This window comes from Pongo pygmaeus, chromosome 8, assembly GCF_028885625.2.
Source record: "Pongo pygmaeus isolate AG05252 chromosome 8, NHGRI_mPonPyg2-v2.0_pri, whole genome shotgun sequence".
Classification (NCBI taxonomy): Eukaryota; Metazoa; Chordata; class Mammalia; order Primates; family Hominidae; genus Pongo; species Pongo pygmaeus.
In genome coordinates, this window is record NC_072381.2 from 74930003 (window position 1) to 74956285 (window position 26283).

Consider the following 26283-nt stretch of genomic DNA (forward strand, 5'->3'; position numbering starts at 1 on the left):
GATCAGATGCACAGGATGACATTGAGAATAACCTGAACACACAGGTGTGAAGCCTGGGAATGAATACTATTAAGAAGTTAGGTAGGGTTTAGGCACCAAATACTGTAAATTGACAGATGTACAAGAAGGGCCAAGACACTTCGAAAAAGTGAATCAACTTTTGAAAGTATTAATTCAGAGAACTTAACAAAGAGCTCATGGAGCCAAAGGATATCAGTGGAAACTTGTAATTATATAGTGGATGAAATAATGTAGAAATATTTCTGTGCCACTGGGATAAGAGATGAACACAAAAGATATTTTTAAAAGTCAAATTTACCGAGAAATAACTTATATATACCATATTAAATTCACTCCTTTAGAGTTTACAGTTTGATGAGTTCTGACAACCATACACAGTTATAGAACCATCACCGCCGCAATGAGATAGAATATCCCCAACATGCTAAAAAGTTTCTTTGTGCCCTTCTGCAGTCAATTGATTACATCAACTGTTGGCATCTGGCAACTACCCATCTGTTTTCTGTGCCTGTGTTTTTGTCCTTTCAAAAATGTTATATAAGTGGAATCATATAGTGTGTACTTATTTATGTCTGATTCTCACTCAGCAAAATGCTTTTGATATTCGTTCATGTCATTGCCTGTATACTTGGTTCATTCTTTCTTCTTGCATAACATGTGATGGTATGCTTGTGCCACAGATTGTTTATCCATTCACTTGTAGATGAAAATTTGAGTTGTTTCTGGTTTCTGACTACAGTAGCCCCCTCTTATCCATGGTTTCACTTTTAGCAGTTTCAGATACCCGTGGTTCAAAAATATGACACAAAATAAGATATTTTGTGAGAGAGAATGAGTGAGCACATTCATATAACTTTTATTGCAATATATTGCTAAAATGGTTCTATTTTATTATGTTATTGTTGTTAATCTCTTACTGTCCCTAATTTATAAACTTTATTATATGTGTGTTGAATAGGAAAAAACATAATATATATAGGGTTTGGTACTATCCCAGGTTTCAAGCATCCACTGGGGGTCTTGGAACACATCCCCCAAGGATTAGGGGGGATGACTGTCTTATGAATAAGGGAACCATGAATGTTTGCATACAGGTATCTATGTGGACATAAGTGTTTATTTCTCTTGGCTAAATACCTAAGGAGTGGAATTGCTGAGTTATAGAGTGGGTATATGTTTAACTTTATAAGAAACTTCCAAGCTTTTCTCTAAAGTGGCTGTACCAGTTTACGTTTTCGCTAGCAATGTGTGAGATTTCCAGTTGTTTCTCATCTTTGCTAGCTCCAGTATTTATAATCTTTCAAATTTTAGCCATTCTAGCATGTGTGGAGGAGTACATATTTTGGCTTTAATTTGCATTTCTCTAGTGACTAATGATGTTGAACATTTTTCATGTGCTTATTTGCCATGTATGTATTTTCTTTGGTAAGATGTCTTTTCAATTTTTTTTTTGCCCATTTAAAGAGTTGAGTTGTTTTTCATTTAATTATTGAGTTCTAAGGGTTCTTTTTATTTCCTGGATACAAGACCTTTGTCATATGTAGATTTTCAAAATACTTTGTCCCCATCTATGGTTTGTATTTTCACGAAGTTTGAATTTTCATGAAGTCCAGTTTATCAACTTTTTCCTTTATGGATCATGCTTTTGGTGTTGCATCTAAGAAAACTTTGCCAAGGTTACAATAATTTTTTTCCTATGTTTTCTTCTAGAAGTTTAATAGCTTTAGTTCCTACCTTTAGCTCTATGATCCATTTCAAGAAAGTTTTTGTATGTGATGTGAAGAAAGGGCCAACATTCCCTCCCTCCCTCCCTCCCTTCCTCCCTGCCTGACTTCTTTCCTTCCTTCTTTCCCTCCCTTTTTCTCTTTCTTCCTTCCTTTTCTTTCTGTCTTTTTTTTTTTGTTTTAGCAAAATTGCTGCAATTAATTGCCTTGGGCATACATCACTTTTTATATTTGTGGTAGATTCCTAAAAACTGAATTGCTGGGTCAAAGTTTAAATACATACATATACATATACATGTATTGTATATTTGCCCTCCATAGGGATAGCATTTTAAATATCCACAAGCAAGGTATAAGAGTATTTGTTTCTCTGCAGCCTTACTAACAGAGTTTGTTATAAAAATTTTGGTATTTGCCAATCTGAAAGGTGAGAAAGAATATCTCAATGTATTTTAATTCGCATTTCTCTTTTTTTTTTTGAGACGGAGTCTTGCTCTGTCACCCAGGCTGGAGTGCAGTGGCGTGATCTTGGCTCACTGCAAGCTCTGCCTCCCGGGTTCAAGCCATTCTCCTGCCTCAGCCTCCCGAATAGCTGGGACTACAGGCACCCGCCACCACGCCCGGCTAATTTTTTGTATTTTTAGTAGAGATGGGGTTTCACTGTGTTAGCTAGGATGGTCTCGATCTCCTGACCTCATAATCCACCTGCCTCGGCCTCCCAAAGTGCTGGGATTACAGGCGTGAGCCACCGTGCCCGGCCTTAATTCGCATTTCTCTTATTATGAATGAGGTTGGGAGGCTTTTTACATGGTTAAATTTACATATTTTTCCATGAATGAGAAATTGCATTCAACCTCAAATAGTATCTATTGATCTCTTGCTATGAAAGATGAGTGAAGATGAGTGTTTGTGGCTTTTCCATCTTTTTTTTTTTTGCTGTGTAATTCCACAGCAAATTGCTAGTCTGCCCCCATGTCCCCAAATGTGTTCTCAGTCCATGTGTATGGGTTACTTCTAATGTTACTAATGTTTTGTTGCATGCTTCCATTTGTTTCTTGAATTCTAAATTGTTGGGGAGAAGCAGGAGGGTGGTGTTTTGAAGCCAGGGGAGAAAAGTCATCTATTTCCTATAGAGAGGATATTTAACATGTGTGATAAGAAACAGTTAAGTAGGGTTAATAGGTATTTAGCCAGTGTTCCTGGAGAAACTTTAAGAAAATATTGATAAATAATGAACTTGGATGGTTAGATTTAAAGATTCTGGCAGAGTCTTTTTAAAATTATCTTCAAGGAGTATGACAGAATGGAAAACTAGGAGACACAGAAGAAGCTGAAATTCCCCAGTTACATACTATTTGTTTTCCCAAGTGTATTTATTGATTTATAGAAAAATGAATATAGTGTTTTTCAAGGACTTTGGTTTCATTTTCTTTATTCTGATAAGCAGGCTTTTATTTATTTCTAGCTAAACAGAGAACAAAGAAGAAATGGGAATTTTTTGGCTTCACATTGAGGTTGATGAGAATTCTACTACCTTTGCCATTCTCTTTTTGTTCTCTGCTTTTTAAAAATATCAGACCTTATGAGAATTCATATACAGTTGAGCTGTTTTACAATATTATGGAACGGAATGGACCCATAGGCTTACTGGACTTGCAGCAACATAAGCCTCTGTCACTTTCAAAGTGTATGTGAAGGGCACGTTACTTCTGCCCTGGTTGCTTAAACTTGATGCCTTGTAGCTGAAGGTTATTCTTGTTCTGGTGATTCAGTGAAAGCTTCTCTGTTGTCTCATATATTAGATTAGCTTCTTCTTTGACTTCAATTTGACTAATTTAGTTCTATGGCTTTTAAAAAATATATAGGTAACCTTCATGCTGGGCTTATATAAGATGGGTCTCCATTTTGGCATACTTTTTATATGGTACAAAATGTCCTTAAGTAGAAGGCATTGCTACATAGAGTAACTTACCATGAGGCATTTCTGTCCTTTCTCTGTAGCTGCAGTTTTGAAAATGTGTGCCATTGTGGTGAGCTTTTAGTATGAACTGACATGTTATAAAATAACAATGGTATGTTATCAGGGTCATAAAGTCATCTTGTGAAATTCTCATGTACAATGTTACTTTTTAGGTAAGTCAGAAATTGAATTATGACTTTTTGCTTTTTTTAAGAGGGAGATTAGATTTGACCAGCTATTCATGATCAGAAGGACATTATAAGGCCTAAATATAAGTAGAATCTGTTGTTTTCCTTTGTTTTCATATTTCATATTGGTTAAGGTAATTTTTTTTTTTTTACCTTTTTTGCTGCTTTCATTTTGGTTGTATGTGTTGAGGAAACGTTTAATTTTGGTTGCTCTGGCTAGAGTAAACATATTTTTAAATTTAATTAATTTTGTTTGAATCTTTTCATAAAGAATTCATAAAACTCATCATTTTTGGGGGAGGCTCAATTTGATCATTTTTCAAAAAACATCAATAAGATGGCTATCTAAAGGTTTAATAAAGAGAACTTCAAACACTCAAATAAGCTATAAAGTTTGAATTACAACATGCTAATGATATTTACCTTTTGTTCTAAAATGTAATATTGTTTTGTTCTGTTGAAACTCAGAAATTTTGGATGCCAAGGAAATAAAAAGTACAGACTCTTGGAGTTCCCCACACTTAGTGCATCTAACAATTGTAGCCCTAACCCTGGGGCATACCTTTTATGTACCACTCTGGAATTGATTTCAAAGGGCTCAAGATCCTTTAGGAGGCTGTTGTGCATTAGGAATGTGTTTTTTTTTTTTTTTATTATACTTTAAGTTTTAGGGTACATGTGCACAATGTGCAGGTTAGTTACATATGTATACATGTGCCATGCTGGTGTGCTGCACCCATTAACTCGTCATTTAGCATTAGGTATATCTCCTAATGCTATCCCTCCCCCCTCCCCTCACCCCACAACAGTCCCCAGAGTGTGATGTTCCCCTTCCTGTGTCCATGTGTTCTCATTGTTCAATTCCCATCTATGAGTGAGAACATGCAGTGTTTGGTTTTTTGTCCTTGCGATAGTTTACTGAGAATGATGATTTCCAATTTCATCCATGTCCCTACAAAGGGCATGAACTCATCCTTTTTTATGGCTGCATAGTATTCCATGGTGTATATGTGCCACATTTTCTTAATCCAGTCTATCATTGTTGGACATTTGGGTTGGTTCCAAGTCTTTGCTATTGTGAATAGTGCCACAATAAACATATGTGTGCATGTGTCTTTATAGCAGCATGATTTATAGTCCTTTGGGTATATACCCAGTAATGGGATTGCTGGGTCAAGTGGTATTTCTAGTTCTAGATCCCTGAGGAATCACCACACTGACTTCCACAATGGTTGAATTAGTTTACAGTCCCACCAACAGTGTAAAAGTGTTCCTATTTCTCCACATCCTCTCCAGCACCTGTTGTTTCCTGACTTTTTAATGATTGCCATTCTAACTGGTGTGAGATGGTATCTCACTGTGGTTTTGATTTGCATTTCTCTGATGGCCAGTGATGATGAGCATTTTTTCATGTGCCTGTAGCCTGCATAAATGTCTTCTTTTGAGAAGTGTCTGTTCATATCCTTCGCCCACTTTTTGATGGGGTTGTTTGTTTTCTTCTTGTAAATTTGTTGGAGTTCATTGTAGATTCTGGATATTAGCCCTTTGTCAGATGAGTAGGTTGCGAAAATTTTCTCCCATTTTGTAGGTTGCCTGTTCACTCTGATGGCAGTTTCTTTTGCTGTGCAGAAGCTTTTTAGTTTAATTAGATCCCATTTGTCAATTTTGGCTTTTGTTGCCATTGCTTTTGGTGTTTTAGACATGAAGTCCTTGCCCATGCCTATGTCCTGAATGGTAATGCCTAGGTTTTCTTCTAGGGTTTTTATGGTTTTAGGTCTAACATTTAAGTCTTTAATCCATCTTGAATTAATTTTTGTATAAGGTGTAAACAAGAGATCCAGTTTCAGCTTTCTACATATGGCTAGCCAGTTTTCCCAGCACCATTTATTAAATAGGGAATCCTTTCCCCATGGCTTGTTTTTCTCAGGTTTGTCAAAGATCAGATAGTTGTAGATAAGTGGCATTATTTCTGAGGGCTCTGTTCTGTTCCATTGTTCGATATCTCTGTTTTGGTACCAGTACCATGCTGTTTTGGTTACTGTAGCCTTGTAGTATAGTTTGAAGTCAGGTAGCATGATGCCTCCAGCTTTGTTCTTTTGGCCTAGGATTGACTTGGCGATGCCAGCTCTTTTTTGTTCCATATGAACTTTAAAGTAGTTTTTTCCAATTCTGTGAAGAAAGTCATTGGTAGCTTGATGGGGATGGCATTGAATCTATAAATTACCTTGGGCAGTATGGCCGTTTTCACAATATTGATTCTTCCTACCCATGAGCATGGAATGTTCTTCCATTTGTTTGTATCCTCTTTTATTTCATTGAGCAGTGGTTTGTAGTTCTCTTTGAAGAGGTCTTTCACGTCCATTGTAAGTTGTATTCCTAGGTATTTTATTCTCTTTGAAGCAATTGTGAATGGGAGTTCACTCATGATTTGGCTCTCTGTTTGTCTGTTATTGATGTATAAGAATGCTTGTGATTCTTGTACATTGATTTTGTATCCTGAGACTTTGCTGAAGTTGCTTATCAGCTTAAGGAGATTTTGGGCTGAGACAGTGGGGTTTTCTAGATATACAATCATGTCATCTGCAAACAGGGACAATTTGACTTCCTCTTTTCGTAATTGAATACCCTTTATTTCCTTCTCCTGCCTAATTGCCCTGGCCAGAACTTCCAACACTATGTTGAATAGGAGTGGTGAGAGAGGGCATCCCTGTCTTGTGCCAGTTTTCAAAGGGAATGCTTCCAGTTTTTGCCCATTCAGTATGATATTGGCTGTGAGTTTGTCATAGATAGCTCTAATTATTTTGAGATATGTCCCATGAATACCTAATTTATTGAGAGTTTTTAGCATGAAGGGTTGTTGAATTTTGTCAAAGGCCTTTTCTGCATCTATTGAGGTAATCATGTGGTTTTTGTCTTTGGTTCTGTTTATATGCTGGATTACATTTATTGATTTGCGTATATTCAACCAGCCTTGCATCCCAGGGATGAGGCCCACTTGATCATGGTGGATAAGCTTTTTGATGTGCTGCTGGATGTGGTTTGCCAGTATTTTATTGAGGATTTTTGCATCAATGTTCATCAAGGATATTGGTCTAAAATTCTCTTTTTTTGTTGTGTCTCTGCCCGGCTTTGGTATCAGGATGATGCTGGCCTCATAAAATGAGTTAGGGAGGATTCTCTCTTTTTCTATTGATTGGAATAGTTTCAGATGGAATGGTACCAGTTCCTCTTTGTACCTCTGGTAGAATTTGGCTGTGAATCCATCTGGTCCTGGACTCTTTTTGGTTGGTAAACTATTGATTATTGCCACAATTTCAGCTCCTGTTATTGGTCTATTCAGACATTCAACTTCTTCCTGGTTTAGTCTTGGGAGAGTGTATGTGTCGAGGAATTTATCCATTTCTTCTAGATTTCTAGTTTATTTGCATTGAGGTGTTTGTAGTATTCTCTGATGGTAGTTTGTATTTCTGTGGGATCGGTGGTGATATCCCCTTTATCATTTTTTATTGCGTCTATTTGGTTGTCTCTTTTTTTCTTTATTAGTCTTTTATTAAGACAGTACTTTAGGCGTGTTGCATGTCTAATTAGTGCACATGTAGGAAATATGCCTTATTGATTTTGAAGTCAAGAAATCCAATAAAATGAGGCCACCAGAGGGAAGCTTTGTTTTAAAGTCTTTTGTTATGAAAACAACGAGTGAAAGCACTCTGGAATAATAATTATGAGGTCTATAGATGAGGGAGAGGTTTAATCTGAATGTAGACAAGTAGATTCTGTTCTTTCACTTAAAAGGGGATAATGATATCAACTAACGTTTGTTGAGCCCCTGCCAGGTGTCAGAGACATTGGCTAAGTTAATAGATTTTATATGGATTTTCTTAGGTAATCTTTAAGATCCCTTTGAGGTAGGTACTCTTATTATTCTCATTTTATGGATTAGGAAACTGATGTTCAGGAAAGATCAGTAATTTATCTAAAGTCACCAGCGAGCAGGGAACAGAGCCTGGATTCTCACCCAGGCAGTCCAACTTTAAAGCTGATGCTGATAATCACTGAGGCCCAATAGTGGTGAGAGGTAAGAGAATTTAAGAATTCTTTAGCAGACAGTGGGGGTTGCGGGGTGAAGCGACAGGATGTCTCACATGGGCTGCTACATATTACCCTGCTGAGGGTCTGAGTGGAGATGAAATCTAGCCCTCCCTCTGCTGGTAAACTGTGGGCCTTTCTGCTAACTCTTGCAGGGCTGTGTCTACTCAGAGAGTGGCACAGTTTTCTTTTTTTTCTTGTCTTGTCTTTTTTTTTTGAGATGGAATTTCACTGTTGTTGCCCAGGCTGGAGTAGAAATGGCGTGATCTCAGCTCACTGCAACCTCCGCCTCCCGGGTTCAAGTGATTCTCCTGCCTCAGCCTCCCAAGTAGCTGGGATTACAGGCACCCACCACAATTCCCGGCTAATTTTTTAAATTTTTAGTAGAGACGGGATTTCACTATGTTGGCCAGGCTGGTCTCGAACTCCTGACCTCAGGTCATCCACCTGCCTCGGCCTCCCAAAGTGCTGGAATTACAGGTGTGAGCCACCGTGCCTGGTCAGTTTTCTAATCCATCTGTCCAGAAGGGGCATATTTTTTAAATTCACCTGAAGGCAAATCTCAATTCTACAATCATACTCTGAATATCACTGCCTGTATTTCCATTCACTTGCAATAGTGAACTTCAGCCTACCTCTTTCTAGTCTACGTGCTTCCTTGGTAGTCTCATTGTGTCTACCTTTATGCTGACAACTCCAAAAGTTATCTTTTCATTTCAGATTTCTCTTTCAAACCCTGCTCTTGTATATCCAACTGCCTACTTTACATCTTCACTTTGATGTTAATATGCACCTCAAATTTATCGTGTCCCCAGCTGGACTCTTCTTCTTCCTGCTCCTCTTGCAGCCATTCCCAGCTCAGTTAATGGCAACTCCATCCTTCCAGTTGCTCCAGATCGAAAAACTTAAAGATATCTTGAGTTCTTTTTATCCTATGTTTAATCTTTCATGAATTCCTGTTGGCTCAATTGTCAAACTATATCTACAATCTGAACCCTGTGTCCACTTCTGCTACCACCAACCAGTTCTAAGCCATTATTTTATCTCATCTAGGTTACTATGGGAACTCCCAATGGCTGTCCCTACTTTTTCTTTTGCCCTTCATACTTCGTTCTATTCACCAGAGTGATTCCTCTAAATAAAACAATTGATGTTTTAGTGCTCAAACATCTGCAATAGTTCTTATGATATGCAGCCTCCATTACCTTTCTGACTTTCTCTCTTACTATGCTCTTTGTAGCTCACTCTGCCCTGCTTACACTGGCCTCCTTGCTGTTCTGCCACTGCTTTCCTGCCTTAGGCTTCTGTTGTGATGTTACATCTGCCTGCAGTGCTCTTCCCCCGGCTGTCTGCTTGGCTAATTTTCTTGCCTCTTCAAGTCTTGCTCAAATGTCCCCTTCTCAATGAGGCTGATCTTGACCTTATTTAATACTGAAATCTGCTCTGAACTTCCCTATCACCCAGCCCTGCTTACTCTATTCTGCTTTTTCTTTTTTAAAATGGCATGTGTTATTTTCTAATATATGAAATCATTTACTATTTATTATCTTTATTGTTTATGGTCACACTCTCCTCATGATTGGCACAGAGTAGATAGTCAGCAAATATAAGTTGAAAGAATGAATAAATGAATGATGCCCTATAGTCTAGGGATACATCTGATCTCACATCATTTTGCTCTTATAGCCTACCAAAAAGCTAGGTGGGAGAGTTTATATAGATTATTGCTCTCTATGTAAACACATCAAAAATATTTGTAAAGTCCAGGAAGAGCATTTGAAAAGAATGAGACCCAACTATTCCTTCATCACTTATGATATCAGGCAGTTTCTTGATTTTATTGATTCTCTGACAAACCTCAGATCCTTTTGTTTACCAAGTGAGTAGAAGGTGTATGTATTTCTTTCTTGGTAGGCCAAACATACCCAGCAAATTATTGCACTGGAAACATGGAGGTGGGGCTTGGAAAACCAGTGTGTATAGAAATTGTAGTGGAAGTTTTATATTACAGTTGTCTTCTTTCCATTTTATTTCACTCTAGCCAAGACTCAATTGTATAAAATCATCTATGATAATATTGTATGGCAAACTTCCCTTGCCTCCTTTTCCTTTACTTAAATCTTCTTGTGATGATTTAGACTTTTTTTTTTTCAGTTAACATTTGGTTTCAATCCTTCACATTATTCCTGACTATATTATACTAATTTTTCTGAGGCATGGTGATGGGGGAGAGCGAGGCTTATAAAGTTCAGTTATGCATCAAGATAATTTTTTTTTTTGAGACTGAGTCTCGCTCTGTTTCATGATCTTCTAATCTTGGCTCACTGCAGCCTCTGCCTCCTAGGTTCCAGCAATTCTCCTGTCTCAGCCTCCTGAGTAGCTGGGATTACAGGCACGTGCCACCATGCCTGGCTAATTTTTGTATTTTTGGTAGAGATGGGGTTTCACCATGTTGGCCAGGCTGGTCTTGAACTCCTGACCTCAGGAGATTGTAGTGGGAGGCTGGCCTCTGCCTCCCAAAGTGCTGGGATTACAGGCATGAGCCACTGCACCCAGCCTCAAGATAAATTCTTAATGAAAATTTTTAAAATACTTTTTTATAACATTATTTCAGTACTTTGACAGTCTTTCACTAGTTGCTGATCCTTTCTTCTGATATTTTGGGAGATAGGTATTAGGCAAAGGTTAACATTTGTGATGATGGTGGGGATTGTCAACTACTATTAATACAAATATTTCTCTTTTATGTTTAACTAAATAGAGTTTCACTAAATGAGATCCACAGTGAATCCATGAAGCCCAAAGATACTTTTGGTGGAAGACTTGTTGACATGATCAGAATAGTTTAAACTTGAGGAAGAGACACTTATTTCCAGATAAAACCATCAAACGTATATGAATATGCACACCTGTGTGTATGTGTTAGTGTTATGACAATAATCAGGGCATAGAAAGAACCATGTTAATAGAGATGATGTATAGTACTTATCAGGAGAAAACATGGGAGAAGGTCGATAATAAATAAGAATAGTTACCTGGGAGAACACAAATTAAATACAATCACAGATATACTAATAAATCAGGAATTTTTTTTATTTCTGTGTTTTTGACTATTTAACCTTTAATTATTTACTCATGAATGGAATTTTGAATGTTCACAAAATTATTTTAATAAAAGAGGTAGAGAAATATACATATAGTGAATGCACACTGTTGCATGGAAATCAGAAGCTTAAGGAAAGAATAATAACAGAGAGCATTTGGATGGAGGAAAGAGAAGTAAGAGCAGAGATATTGTCACACAGCTTATTACTTCAGTAACTTTACTGGTCCAGATTTAAAAAACTGTTACAGTAACAGATGACACATTCTAAAAATTTTAAGAAACCTTCTCTTAGAAGTGGAATAACTTAGCCAGGTGTGGTGGTGCGTGCCTGTGGTCCCAGCTACTTGAGAGGCTGAGTGGGAGGATTGCTTGGGCCTGGGAGGTGGAGGTTGCAGTGGTGAGCTGTGATCACGCCCCTGGCACTCCAGCTTGGGCAACAGAGTGACCCTGTCTCCGAAAAAAGAAAAAAAAAAAAGTGGAATAACATGACTTTTCACCTTGACTGGCAATTATATATCTCGGCATACTGAGGAAACAATGAAAGAAGCAAATCTGACCACTTGGTGATATGGAGTGCTAGAAAGTCTGGGCAGGCCTATCTTTAACGTTTGTATTGGGAAGTGTGAGGGTACAGACGGAGGCCTGCACACCGTATGCCTATGTGTATAAGTTACAATTCTATGTAATAGGCTGCCAAAGTAGGCTCTACCAGCCAATCTTTATACTTTGAGAAATATACCTTCAAATAACCCAGAAGGCAAGATTGGTTTTAGAATCCTTGGGTTCCTTTTAGAAGGAGGTGGTGGAGGTGGAGCTCACCTCTGTGTCCCTGACACATGGCCTGTTCTCTTCTCTTCCCACTTCTGGCTGTCTTGCACTTGAATGGCCTTGAGTGCCTACAAGTTGACAGCCCAGCCTGTACACCCAAACTCAATCTGCACTCATTGGCAAACAGCTGCCTTTTGGCTACCTCTCAGGTATAGGGTTGGGCACATTGAATGGTTCAGTCTTGGAAGGATGGATTCCAGGAAGAGGCCAACATAGGCACTGGAAGTGGGTTTGCACTCGTTGAGCAGAGTGTTGAGACACTGGCTACCCTGGGTAGGATAGGATAGAATAGATGTGGGCTCTGGGTGGGTACATCATCTTGGCCCCATGGACACTTGCAAAGCATGAGGATAGGGGGTGGAGAAGCTTTTGCCCAGGGTTATAGATAAAGTGGCCATTTATTTGGGTGATAATCCCAAATAAGATAATGTTAGACATGCTTCCTAGACTTTAAGAGAAGTAAATTTCAACAATTTCAGATTAACAGGAAATATGATTCCAAGGGACTATATATGACATAAAAGGAATGTGATAAATTAAACATGAAGAAAGAAGATGCATAGTTGGTAGGGCCTGGGCTTTACTACTTTTCCTTTCACTGGAACCTAAGATTGTGGCTGATGTGTTTAAGTGCTCCATAAATAGTTGTTGAACAACAATATAAACAACCCCAAACTCCAATGTATCTGTGTAGGGGTACAAATTTGAAAGAATATGAATTAAAGATGAGAAGAGGGACATATGTAGTTTGGATATTTGTCCCCACCCAAGTTTCATGTAGAATTGTGATTCCCAGTGTTGGAGGTGGGGTCTGGTGTGGAGTGATTGTGGACTTTGGGGGTGGATTTCTCATGATGACTTAGCACCAGCCTCTTGGTGTTGTCTTCATGATAGTGAGTGAGTTCTTGAGAGATCTGGCTGTTTAAAAGTGTGTGGCACCTCCCTCTCTTTCTCTCTTGCTCCTGTTCTCACCAAGTGAGATGCTTGCTCCCCACTTTGCCTTCTGCCATGAGTAAAAGCTCCCTGAGGCCTCCCTAGAAGCTGAGCAGATGCCAGCACCATGCTTTCTGTATAGCCTGCAGAACCACGAGCCAATTAAATATCTTTTCTTTATAAATTACCCAATCTCAGGTATTTCTTATAGCAATGCAAGAATAGCTTAATACAGGGACACCTGACTTAAGGCAAATAAAAGAGAATGGCAGAAACTAGGAAAAGTAAAGTTGGGAAGGCTAAAGCACTTCTCATTTGCTAGGTCTGACAGGACGTGCTGAAGGTAAGGAAGAAAAACAAAAACAGGAAGGAATAGATCCTCTACATTAGTCACATGATAAAAGATTAATAGATGACATATGATACATCTAAACTATGATGTCAAATTGGCAAGGGTGGAACAAAGATTAATATAAGGGAATTGAATTGAGTAGAAAAACAAAGATGTTATAATTCATATTAAATATATAAGTCCATATGTTCTGGTGTTATGTATGATATCTCTGGAACTATAAGAGTAAGTGCCCAAAGTAGTTGCCTCTGGGAGGGAAATTAGGTGGTAGGAAGACAGGGATGAGAGAGAGAGAGATTTTATTTCACTATATACATTATTAAACCTTGTATTACCTAATAAAATGTTTAATTAATTAAACAGTAATTGAAACTCTAGATGATGAAAGTAAAGAAGATAGCCTAGTCTCTTTAAATTAGTTGAAGTACATACATCCAAAAGAAGTATATCCCTGAATCCTAAAATGATCTTCAGATGTGATAACAGAAACTTTCTTGGGAGTCCCTGAGAAATGGCAGACCTGCCAGAAAACAGAGTGCTCTGGACTGAATGTTTGTATCTTCCCCACCTGCCACTGCAAATCCATGTGTTGAAATCCTAACCCCCAGGGTGATGATATTAGAATGGTGGAGCCTTTGGGAGCTAATTAGGCCATGAGTGTATAGTCCTCATCATAGGATTAGTGTCCTTATAAGAAGAGACATTATGTGTTCTGCTATCTGCCATGTGAAGATACAGAGGGAAGGCAGCCATCTGCAGACCAGAAAGCTGGCCCTCACCAGACACCAGATGGGCCAGTACCTTGAACTAGGACTTCCCAGCCTCCAGAACTGTGAGAAGTAAATGTTTGTCGTTTAAGCCACCCAGGCTATGATATATTTGTTATAGCACCATGAACTAATACATAGAGAAGAGCAAATATTCTTATTTTCAACATAGGTAAAAAGGTGATCTCTTTAATTAGACTGGACACCTAGGTGCCAATCTGTAGGAAAACTAAAAACCTAATTTGTAAATAAAGGGCAGTAATTACTAGCAGTCAGCATGAATTCTTCATGAACAAGTCATGCCAAACTATAAATATATATTTTTTGAGCTCTTAAACAGGAAGATGTAGAAAGGGTGTTTCTATTTCATTAAAACATTGGGAAAAGCCTCTTCATGATATATCTGTATTTTTGATGAAATGAAAAAGGTAGATTATTTCACACAACAGTGTTTAATAATATTGAAAATCATGTCTAAAGTGTTTATTAATTGATCATTACATATCTGGAAAGAGATTTGTAACAGTATCAATTTAGGTTTTATGTCTGGCCTTCACCTGTTTAATGACTTAATAGGGAATTCCAGAATTCATACTGGACAAATTAATGGATAAACAGGGAAACGGGAGGGGGTGTTAATGTGTTGGGTTCTCCCAAACCAATTTTTGACTAGCAGGAATAAAAGTCCATATTCTACAGGATAAGGTGTTAGGAGGACAAAGTAAAATTCTGCATTTAGGAGTAAATAAAAATAATCTGTTCAAAGATGTGATGAGAGACTTGAGTCTGCAGTAATCTTTGAAATAAAAAAGACTTAAACAGTTTAGTTGAAAAGTGAGTATAAAGTTAGACTAATTAGGTAAGCATGATGACTGTGTCATGGAATTTAATAAGCTTAAAGGAGAATCAGCCATCACCTTAAAAACTAATTGTGTTACAAAAGTTAATCTTTTTTTTTAAATTAAATATTTGGTATTAGGGAATTTTGTATAGGAACCACATTATAGATGGTTAGGTTTCCAAGCCATCCCACAAGAACATGTCAACTTATGTAAACGAATTGTAGTTTTACTAAGAGGAGCCTGAGCTCTAGAGTGGGTGGTGAAGAGTCAGGGGGCGGTGGGGGAGGGGGTGGTGGTTATGTGTTACTGTAGGGAGGAGAAGTAGGTGCCAAACGTTTTCTCTTTAATATTTGTGAGGGAATGGCCACCCTTAGGCAAATTTTGGAAATGGGTAAAGTTTTCCACTGGCCTCTGTGTGCATCTCTCTGATCTTCCATCATCCCTCTCCTTTGCTGCCAGGGCACGATGAAAACATAATGTGGTTCGTGCTGTAATAGAGACGTGCACAGGGTGTCAAATGGCAAGCAATGAGCTAGTTCATACTAATGTGTGACTGAATGTGTGCACCCCATGACCTCTCAGAGTTAACTGCATTTAGAAATGAAATGTGTGTTAAACCAAATGAACTTAAAATTGATATAAAATGATAAAAGTTCAGTTTCAAGCAGGGAATAAAGTAGAATGAAGAAAATTGAGGCATTGCAGACAAAGACAGTTTGGGGAGAAGGGAAGGATCCGTATGGTTGGGTTTGCCCTGCCTTGATGTCTTTCTCTGGAGACATCTATCACCACTGTCAAGAGATTTGTTCTCCTTCCTTTGATTCTGAAAACTGGGATTTTGTTATAGTCTCTCTCCAAATCTGTACTTTTCTTACTTTATTTATAAAGCGTACTTTTTCCCCTTTATTAAGCCATCTCTTTTGGATAAAAGTTTAAAAGTGGCAGGTTTCAACTCAACGAGCATCTAATGATATAGTAAGCTTCTCATCATTTCTATTCATCCAAACCCAGTGCATTGGTGAAATGAAGGTTGTGTAGAAGGTATTCTTGAATCATTTGGGAGGTACTGCCTAACTCCTAAGATTTTATAGATTACAAAAGCAAATGCTGGCCAGGCATGGTGGCTCACGCCTGTAATCCCAGCACTTTGGGAGGGTGAGGCAGGCGGATCACCTGAGGTCAGGAGTTCGAGACCAGCGTGACCAACATGGAGAAACCCTGTCTCTACTAAACATACAAAATTAGCCGGGCATGGAGGTGCATGCCTGTAATCCCAGCTACTCGGGAGGCTGAGGCAGGAGAATCACTTGAACTCAGGAGGCGGAGGTTGTGGTGAGCCGAGGTCGGGCCATTGTACTCCAGCCTGGGCAACAAGAGCAAAACTCAGTCTCAAAAATAAAACAAAATAAAATGCAAATGCCTCAGAATGTAATACTTACAACCTAGTAGGATTTTTGTTTTGGATTTGTGTTGTGGTATTGCTATACCTACAATTTGTCAGATTTTGACTTTGCTTCAATATCATTTGCAAAATTATGCAGTTTTCTGCCTATGATAGCCCTAATTTCCAATCAGTCAGGAATACTGACCAGGACATACAAAAGAGCAGGAAGATTTTTTAAAAATAAGAAATAGCATTTATTTAAAGACTAATAATTATATGAAGTCAAGTTCTTTAAGGATTTTTTTTTTAAAGCAATTTTTACCATGGAAAAATGAACTTTTGAAAAACTTTTACTTAATTTGTGTTAAAGACATGAACACAGACTTAAAAGATACTTTGGCTAAATTAGGTTGTCTTTTATCTCTTGGCTAAAAAGCACTCCTTTTAGAAAGCTCCTTCTAGGTTGAAAAATTCTAGAAGGATTTACATATGATATGGATAATTTTTGCTCTCCTTCATTTTTTATCTTCCTTACTTTCAATTTCTGGTGGCCATGTAGCTTTGGAAACCAGTCGTGAATTTCACGGTAAAAATGACATGTTTTTAAAGGCTGCAAAGGTTCACCAAATTTTGTTTCAGTTCACAAGTCTCCTCTATTTTTGTCCTTCAGATGAAAGAACAAAGCAATGGCAGCAATCTTGACTTGATTTTTATGTAAGGTAGTACCTGTCGTAGAGGGGTAACGAGTAAATCCTTTTGTGAGCACTCATTTGATAGAACCCTAAGGCTATACACTGAAGGACATATCCTATTGCACAGATTGGCTCTGGGCTATGCAGAAAGGTCACCACAAGAATAGGCTATCTGTCAATTTGTTAGAAGGAATCAAAGTGGTAGGTGAAATGATTGAAAAACCAAAATCAAAACCAAACCAAACGAAAACATTTCAGTTCTAGAAATGCATTTGAGAGAAACCATTTGGCAATAGTGTTTGGAGCCTTTCTTGAAGTGTGTCTCTTACATTGCAGCTGAATTGCTGAGAAAAGAGACCATGTTTCTACTTTTAGAAGGAAAATAAGATCAACGCAAAGGAGAGAGAAACAAGGTAAAAAAGGGCTAAATTGTAGGGCTTTGACTTTATATGTTGATGTATCATATGCCAATAACAGTAATTTGAAACTTTGATTTGAGAAGAAACTCAAGTAATATCTTTTCACTTAATAGAATTTGAATAATTATTTTTTCAAGGCAAAATCTTTCAAAAAGTAAAGGATTTGTAGCCACCCTGTAAGTGGCTTGTGATAGAGTTAAGCACAGACTAGGACCAAGGACACACTTGGCAGGTTTGAAGGGGCAAATGGGGCCCTGGGCAGGCCATTTGGGTTATTTTCAATAAGAGAAAGAGAACTATTTAGAAATGTGCTACATTTCAGGAAGCGTGCTCTCTCTTTGCAATCAACGATGCCAGTGGGTTTCATCTAAAATTCTTAACACTTACTGTAGTTTTTAGTAGATGAATAAATAATATGTTATAGCTATTTGAAAACATGGCTAGAGTTTTAGAATGTTAATCCGACTATGACATGCCACATATGGTCATTTGGTATAAATGTATATTGTTAGGCAAAAATCTCACTGAATTGATTTTTAAGGATAATGTTAATGCCTTAGAGAATGGCTTGCAATTCTTTTTTTTCTTCTTATTTTGTCTTGACCAAATATCAATGCCTTCTCAGGGGCTTCTCTCTTTTTACAACAACTGTGCAATTTGTATTAGTTTCTTTTCCTGTCCAAGAAGTTAAGTTGCCTTTAACCTTCTCCAATCAAAACCCTCAAATAAACAATCTCTAAATCAAGTAAGGACATATCTTTACTTGTTTCCATGTCTTTCAAAGGTTTACTTGTTCCTTGTCTAAGTCATCATTAACAAGAAGCAGCAAAATATGGGCATAGGCTGCCTCAGTGCTGTGATTTCACAGAAGCCAAAGGACTTGAATGCTGTAAGATGTGTCTTACCTTTCTGATCACTTAAGACTACTGATCAAATACAAACCCACCCCGGATGAGTTGTTAATTTAATCATGAACATACTTGTGTAGATTAATTTGTTACAGGACCTAAGCCCAGACAGCATGACCTCAGGGAACAGTTGGGGAATATCTTTTTTCTCTGAAGGTAGATTTTGTAGCCTGGTCCTTTGAGGGCTATGATTGGTATCAGGAAGAGGTGCTGAATACAAGTTTTACCTATTCCATGATTTTCATGAGTGTTCTTCTTTAGAAAACAGTTTTCTTTATTAATAAGCAACTTTTTGTGTTTGTGCACAGGCAGCATGTCAGCTGAAACACCAATCACATTGAATATCGATCCTCAGGATCTGCAGGTCCAAACATTCACCGTAGAGAAGCTACTGGAGCCTCTCATAATCCAGGTATTAATACCATGGAAATTGTGATATATAGTAACTGCAGGAGAATGAAAAATATGTGGGAAAAATGAATAATGAAGAAATAAAAGATTTGATTTTTATATATGAATATGTCATCTAAAATTGTCCTTTAAAGAGTTGTTAAGATGTGAAAAGTAGGTATGTATGTTAAGATGTGAAAAAGTATGTATTCTGAAAGTTTCCCCCACATTCTCTTTTAGCAAGAATAGCAGTAATAATATATATATATAAAATTTTCAGAGTACCTTTATATAAATTATCTTCTTTGATAATCATGAAAACTGAATGAGGCAGGTAACATGGTTAAAACTATCTTTATTATATAGATGAGGAAACTGAGGCCTAGAGAATTTCACTAACTTGCCTCAGACACATGGCATCTTATTTACCCAATGGGAAATTACCTTTAAAATACTAAAATGTATGAGAAAAGCAGCTATTTAAAGGAATTCTGTGATGAAGTCTTTCATAAGGTGAATAATCCTTTGATGATATGCATAATGATTCTCTGACTTTTTTTATTATGTAAGTTGAGATTTCATGTATTGGATTTTCTTAGAGCAGGGCTTGAAGAAACTTATGCAGTGGTATAGATTTAAATTTTTGTCCTTAACCCACAATTTGTGAGGGAACTCCCCTTTAGGCCTACCTTACATCTTGCCTCCTAATACAAGATTCGAATCCTTTTTCCTACGGACTCAAAGAACCCAAGGGTTACTTGGGTGAAAAACTATGCTGACCTTTCCTCAGATAATTTAAATATGTTCTGCTTATCCTTTTTGTGAGATGGATGTGGGGAGGGGAGTAGCTCTGAGAATAGACTTTGTATATATTTTTACAAGTTTACATATTTTTATCGATTTGTACATATTGTACAAGTTGATATCTGCTACTCGAAAGACAATTCAAAACATGTGTGTCCCTGATGATACCTTAATAGTTAACTTTGGCAGTCTTAACAGCACTAATATCTGGTGTGAAATTTATACTAGATGACTATGGAGACTTCATTAAAGTCCATCTTAGCCACTCACTAAACAGTTTCATGTTAAAAAGAAAAAAGGCTGGGCGCAGTGGCTCATGCGTATCATCCCAGCACTTTGGGAGGCCAAGGCAGGAGGATCGCTTAAGTCCAGGAGTTAAAGACCATCCTGGGCAACATAGTGAGACCCTGTTTAAAAAAAAAAAAGAAAGAAAGAAAAACCCTCATTTGTTTTTCTAATTAAGTTCACAAAAAAATTGGAATGTCAAAAATAGTTTAAAAAAAAAGAATAAAAACACTCATAATTTTACCAAGAGATAAACATTAATGTTTTGGTGCATTTACTTCCAGTACAATAAAGTTATGGGAGATTTTTATCATCTTTGTACTTTGTAATATTAAAGAATATATCTTCTTTATATATATCCTTACATGTATACATATTATGTATATATGAAGAATATATATATATGTTAACAAGTGGAGCTAGTACTATATATGCAGGATTTAATCCCACTTTTCCATTTTAGATGATATTTTAATAATTTCCCTATTTATTTGTAAGCATGATTTAATAAAACTGCTATTTACTTATATATGATATGGCTGCACTACAGTTTTTTTAAAGTAGCCTCACGTTTTTGGACATTTAGGGTGTTTCTATTTTTTTCCTATTATAAATATTGCTGTGCTGAACATCTTTGTATATACATTTTTGTCATCAATTTGTATCATTTCACTAGAATTAGTTACAAATGTAAAAGTTAATGGCCAAGATATGAGTATTTTTATACTTTTTCATACATATCACCAAGTTTTTTGGGGACAGTTTTAAATGAGTTCTCACAAGTCATTTAAGGTTTTATTCCTATCAAATTATAAGGAGTAGGAATAGGGAAATGACCTTCATTTTGGAGATGGCTGGTGAAAACAAATACATTAATGCTAGTTTATAACCCTTATTTGCTCTATAACAATGGAACATTACAGTTGGTCAGTTAAAACTTGCTAATCACAAAGGTTGCTGACATATTGCTTATAAACAGAGAGAGTATCATGGGGAAACTACTTTTTATATTCTAACTGAAACTAATAGATATTTTGCTTTAGTCAAGTACATTGCTAAAGAAGTTAATAGAAAGTATTCTAAGTAAATTCACATTAAAGGGTAATGCTAGTCACAGTGTGTGTGTGTGTGTGTGCACGCGTGCATTTTATGGCATGTTCTAAATAGATTATAACCATCTATAAACATTTATTGAGTTCACCTATAAAATTAGAAGGATGAAAATGACCTGAGTAATCTTGTTTGATTGGAAAGAAATATATCTCTTTTAAAAAGTGTGATTATACTAGTTTTAGAGGGCTTTTGATGTTCTTGGATTCAAACTTTTCATGATCCACAAGTAGATGAGTCACAGAAATGGAACTCATTACCTTTTACATACCAGACAGTTCTGTTACCTGTAAATATAATTGCTAATTTTGTCTTGCTTGAGATTGATGTCAGTGTTTTCAAAATAGTCACTGATTTCTTAAAAGTGCTTTGGTATACAACATCAGTGTCTCAGGTACAAAAATGATTTTGTGGTCTTAGCAATATTCAAGTGATATTAAATTAAAATATTAATAATTTATATAATATCAACTTATGCAATAACTATCTTATAAAGCAGAATTCTATTTAACAAAATTATTGGTATACACTCTTGTTTTTTTTTTTATAATGGAATTCTCCTTATCAAAAACCAGTACATTTCAAAGTCAAAGAGTTATATTTTAAAATAACTGATCTTTTTGGATTTGATGTTCAGCCTTCTTGTATCTGTCACTTTGATCATGTATTACCCACCAACACAAATAAAATATCTCATTAAATTATATTAAAGGTTTTTTTTCTAGGATAACATCATGTTAAGTGTCTCATTACATTCTTTTTTGTTTTTCACAAAGTGTTTATTTTTATTTTTTTAGATAAGAATAGCTGTTTAAAATTTACAAGAAAAAACAAACAACTCCATCAAAAAGCAGATGAAGGATAGGAACAGACACTTCTCAAAAGAAGACATTTATGTGGCCAACAAACATATGAAAAAAAGCTCATCATCACTGGTCATTAGAGAAATGCAAATCAAAACCACAATGAGATACCATCTCATGCCAGTTAGAACGGTGATCATTAAAAAGTCAGGAAACAACAGATGCTGGAGAGGACATGGAGAAATAGGAATGCTTTTACACTGTTGGTGGGAGTGTAAATTAGTTCAACCATTGTGGAAGACAATGTGGCAATTCCTCAAGGATCTAGAACCAGAAATACCATTTGACCCAGCCATCTCGTTACTGGGTATATACCCAAAGGATTATAAATCATTCTACTATAAAGACACAGGCACACGTGTGTTTATTGGAGCACTGTTCACAATAGCAAAGACTTGGAACCAACCCAGATGCCCATCAATGATAGACTGGATAAAGAAAATGTGGCACATATACACCATTGAATACTATGCAGCCATAAAGAAGGATGAGTCCATGTCCTTTGCAGGGACATGGATGAAGCTGGAAACCATCATTTTCAGCAAACTAACACAAGAAGAGAAAACCAAACACCACATATTCTCAGTCATAAGTGGAAGTTGAACAATGAGAACACATGGACACAAGGAGGGGAACATCACATACTGGGGCCTGTTGGGAGGTGGGGGCTAGGGGAGGGATAGCATTAGGAGACATACCTAATGTAGATGATGGGTTGATGGGTGCAGCAAACCACCATGGCATCTGTATACCTATGTAACAAACCTGCACGTTCTGCACATGTATCCCAGAACTTAAGGTATAATAAAAGAAAAAAAAAAGAATAACCTGTGTATTTGAAAAGACTAAGTAGACCTCAATATTTATTTTTCATCAACTTTTATTTTAAGTTCAGGAGTACATGTGCAGGATGTGCAGGTTTGTTACATAGGTAAACATGTGCCATGGTGATTGGCTGCACAGATCATCCCATCACCTAGGTATTAAGCCCAGCATCCATTAGCTATTCTTCCTGATGCTCTCCCTCCTCCCACCCCTGCTGACAGACCCCAGTGTGTTCCCCTCATGAGTCCATGCGTTCCTATCCTTCAGCTCCCACTTATAAGTGAGAACACGTGGTGTTTGGTTTTCTGTTCCTGCATTAGTTTGCTGAGGATAATGACTTCCAACTCCATCCATGTCCCTGCAAAGGACGTGAACTTGTTCTTTTTTATGACTGCATAGTATTCCATGGTGTGTATGTACCACATTTTCTTTATCCAGTCTATCACTGATGGGCATTTAGGTTGATTCCCTGTCTTTGCTATTGTGAATAGTGCTGCAATGAACATGCACGTGCATGTATCTTTATAATGGAATGATATGTATTCCTTTGGGTATATACTCAGTAATGGGATTGCTGAGTCAAATAGTATTTCTGCATCTAGGTCTTTGAGAAATCACCACGCTGTCTTCCACAATGTTTGAACTAATTTACATACCCACCAACAATGTAAAAGCATTCCTTTTTCTCTGCAACCTTGTCAGCATCTGTTGTTTTTTGACTTTTTAATAAGCATTCTGACAATGAGATGGTATCTCATTGTCGTTTTGATTTGCATTTCTCCAATGATCAGTGATGTTGAACTTTTTTTTTTTTTTTGAGACAGAGTCTTGCTCTGTCACCCAGGCTGGAGTGCAGTGGCATGATCTCAGCTCACTGCAACCTCCACCTGCTGGGTTTCAGTGATTCTCCTGCATCAGCCTCCTGGTAGCTGGATTTACAGGCATATGCCACCATACCTGGTTAATTTTTGTATTATTAGTAGACACGGGGTTTCACCATGTTGGCCAGGCTGGTCTCGAACTCCTGACCTCAGGTGATCTGCCCGCCTTGGCCTCCCAAAGTGCTGGGATTGCAGGCATGAGCCACCGCACCCAGCCGATGTTGAACTTTTTTTCATGTTTATTGGCCGCATGTGTGTCTTCTTTTGAGAAGTGTCTGTTCATGTCTTTTGCCCACTTTTTAATGTTTTTTTTTTCTTGTAAATTTGTTTAAGTTCCTTGTAGACTCTGGATATTAGACCTTTGCCAGAAGAATAGATTGCAAAAATTTTCTTCCATTCTGTAGGTTGCCTGTTCATGCCGATGATAGTTTCTTTTGCTGTGAGGAAACTCTTTAGTTTAATTAGATCCCATTTGTCTATTTTTGCTTTTGTTGCAATTGCTTTTGGCATTTTCATCATGAAATCTTTGCCTGTGCCTATGTCCTGAATGATATTGCCTCAATTTTCTTCTAGGGTTTTCATAGTTTTGGGTTTTACATTTAAATATTTAATCCATCTTGGGTTACTTTTTATTATTATTATTGTTTTTTTATTTGCTTTAAGTTTTAGGGTACATGTGCACAACTTGCAGGTTTGTTACGCATGTATACATGTGCCATGTTGGTGTGCTGCACCCATTAACTCGTCATTTACATTAGGTGTATCTCCTAATGCTATCCCTGCCCCCTCCCCGCTACCCCATGACAGGCCCGGGTGTGTGATGTTCTCCTTCCTGTGTCCAAGTGTTCTCATTGTTCAATTCCCACCTATGAGTGAGAACATGCAGTGTTTGGTTTTTTGTCCTTGTGACAGTTTGCTGAGAATGATGGTTTCCAGCTTCATCCATGTCCCTACAAAGGACATGAACTCATCGTTTTTTATGGCTGCATAGTATTCCATGGTGTATATGTGCCACATTTTCTTAATCCAGTCTATCATTGTTGGACATTTGAGTTGGTTCCAAGTCTTTGCTATCGTGAATAGTGCTGCAATAAACATACGTGTGCATGTGTCTTTATAGCAGCATGATTTATAATCCTTTGGGTATATACCCAGTAATGAGATGGCTGGGTCAAATGGTATTTCTAGTTCTAGATCCCTGAGGAATCACCACACTGACTTCCACAATGGTTGAACTAGTTTACAGTCCCACCAACAGTGTAAAAGTGTTCCTATTCCTCCACATCCTCTCCAGCACCTGTTGTTTCCTGACTTTTTAATGATCGCCATTCTAAGTGGTGTGAGATGGTATCTCATTGTGGTTTTGATTTGCATTTCTCTGATGGCCAGTGATGATGAGCATTTTTTCATGTGTCTTTTGGCTGCATAAATGTCTTCTTTTGAGAAGTGTCTGTTCATATCCTTTGCCCACTTTTTGATGGGGTTGTTTGTTTTCTTCTTGTAAATTTGTTTGAATTTATTGTAGATTCTGGATATTAGCCCTTTGTCAGATGAGTAGGTTGTGAAAATTTTCTACCATTATGTAGGTTGCCTGTTCACTCTGATGGTAGTTTCTTTTGCTGTGCAGAAGCTCTTTAGTTTAATTAGATCCCATTTGTCAATTTTGGCTTTTGTTGCCATTGCTTTTGGTGTTTTAGACATGAAGTCCTTGCCCATGCCTATGTCCTGAATGGTATTGCCTAGGTTTTCTTCTAGGGTTTTTATGGTTTTAGGTCTAATGTTTAAGTCTTTAATCCATCTTGAATTAATTTTTGTATAAGGTGTAAGGAAGGGATCCAGTTTCAGCTTTCTACATATGGCTAGCCAGTTTTCCTAGCAGCATTTATCAAACAGGGAATCGTTTCCCCGTTTCTTGTTTTTGTCAGGTTTGTCAAAGATCAGATGGTTGTAGATGTGTGGCATTATTTATGAGAGCTCTGTTCTGTTCCATTGGTTGATATCTCTGTTTTGTTACGAGTACCATGCTGTTTTGGTTACTGTAGCCTTGTAGTATAGTTTGAAGTCAGGTAGCATGATGCCTCCAGCTTTGTTCTTTTGGCTTAGGATTGACTTGGCAAATGCAGGCTCTTTTTTGGTTCCATATGAACTTTAAAGTAGTTTTTCCCAATTCTGTGAAGAAAGTCATTGGTAGCTTGATGGGGATGGCATTGAATCTATAAATTACCTTGGGCACTATGGCCATTTTCATGATATTGATTCTTCCTATCCATGAGCATGGAATGTTCTTCCATTTGTTTGTATCCTCTTTTATTTCATTGAGCAGTGGTTTGTAGTTCTCCTTGAAGAGGTCCTTCATGTCCCTTGTAAGTTGTACTCCTAGGTATTTTATTCTCTTTGAAGCAATTGTGAATGGGAGTTCACTCATGATTTGGCTCTCTGTTTGTCTGTTATTGGTGTATAAGAATGCTTGTGATTTTTGCACATTGATTTTGTATCCTGAGACTTTGCTGAAGTTGCTTATCAGCTTAAGAAGATTTTGGGCTGAGACGATGGGGTTTTCTAGATATACAATCATGTCATCTGCAAACAGGGACAATTTGACTTCCTCTTTTCCTAATTGAGTACCCTTTATTTCCTTCTCCTGCCTGATTGCCCTGGCCAGAACTTCCAACACTATGTTGAATAGGAGTGGTGAGAGAGGGCATCCCTGTCTTGTGCCAGTTTTCAAAGGGAATGCTTCCAGTTTTTGCCCATTCAGTATGATATTGGCTGTGTGTTTGTCATGGATAGCTCTAATTATTTTGAGATACATCCCATCAATACCTAATTTATTGAGAGTTTTTAGCATGAAGGCTGTTGAATTTTGTTGAAGGCCTTTTCTGCATCTATTGAGATAATCATGTGGTTTGTGTCAT

At 37.4% G+C, this 26283-nt stretch overlaps 1 protein-coding gene across 3 annotated transcripts in view; it reads left to right on the top strand.

Moving 5' to 3' along the window:
• The window catches only part of CTNNA3 (catenin alpha 3), a 1765907-nt gene that overhangs the window by 22994 nt on the left and 1716630 nt on the right, over positions 1-26283 (top strand). For 2 of the 3 annotated variants that reach the window (XM_054435155.1, XM_054435156.1), the window contains exons 1-2: positions 17226-17296; positions 18519-18622. In XM_054435155.1, coding sequence (XP_054291130.1) covers positions 18524-18622 — 99 coding nt within the window. In that variant the 5' untranslated portion in view covers positions 17226-17296; positions 18519-18523. Of the gene's footprint in view, positions 1-17225; positions 17297-18518; positions 18623-26283 lie in introns of those variants that run through there. The other variant, XM_054435153.1, reaches the window with a different exon arrangement.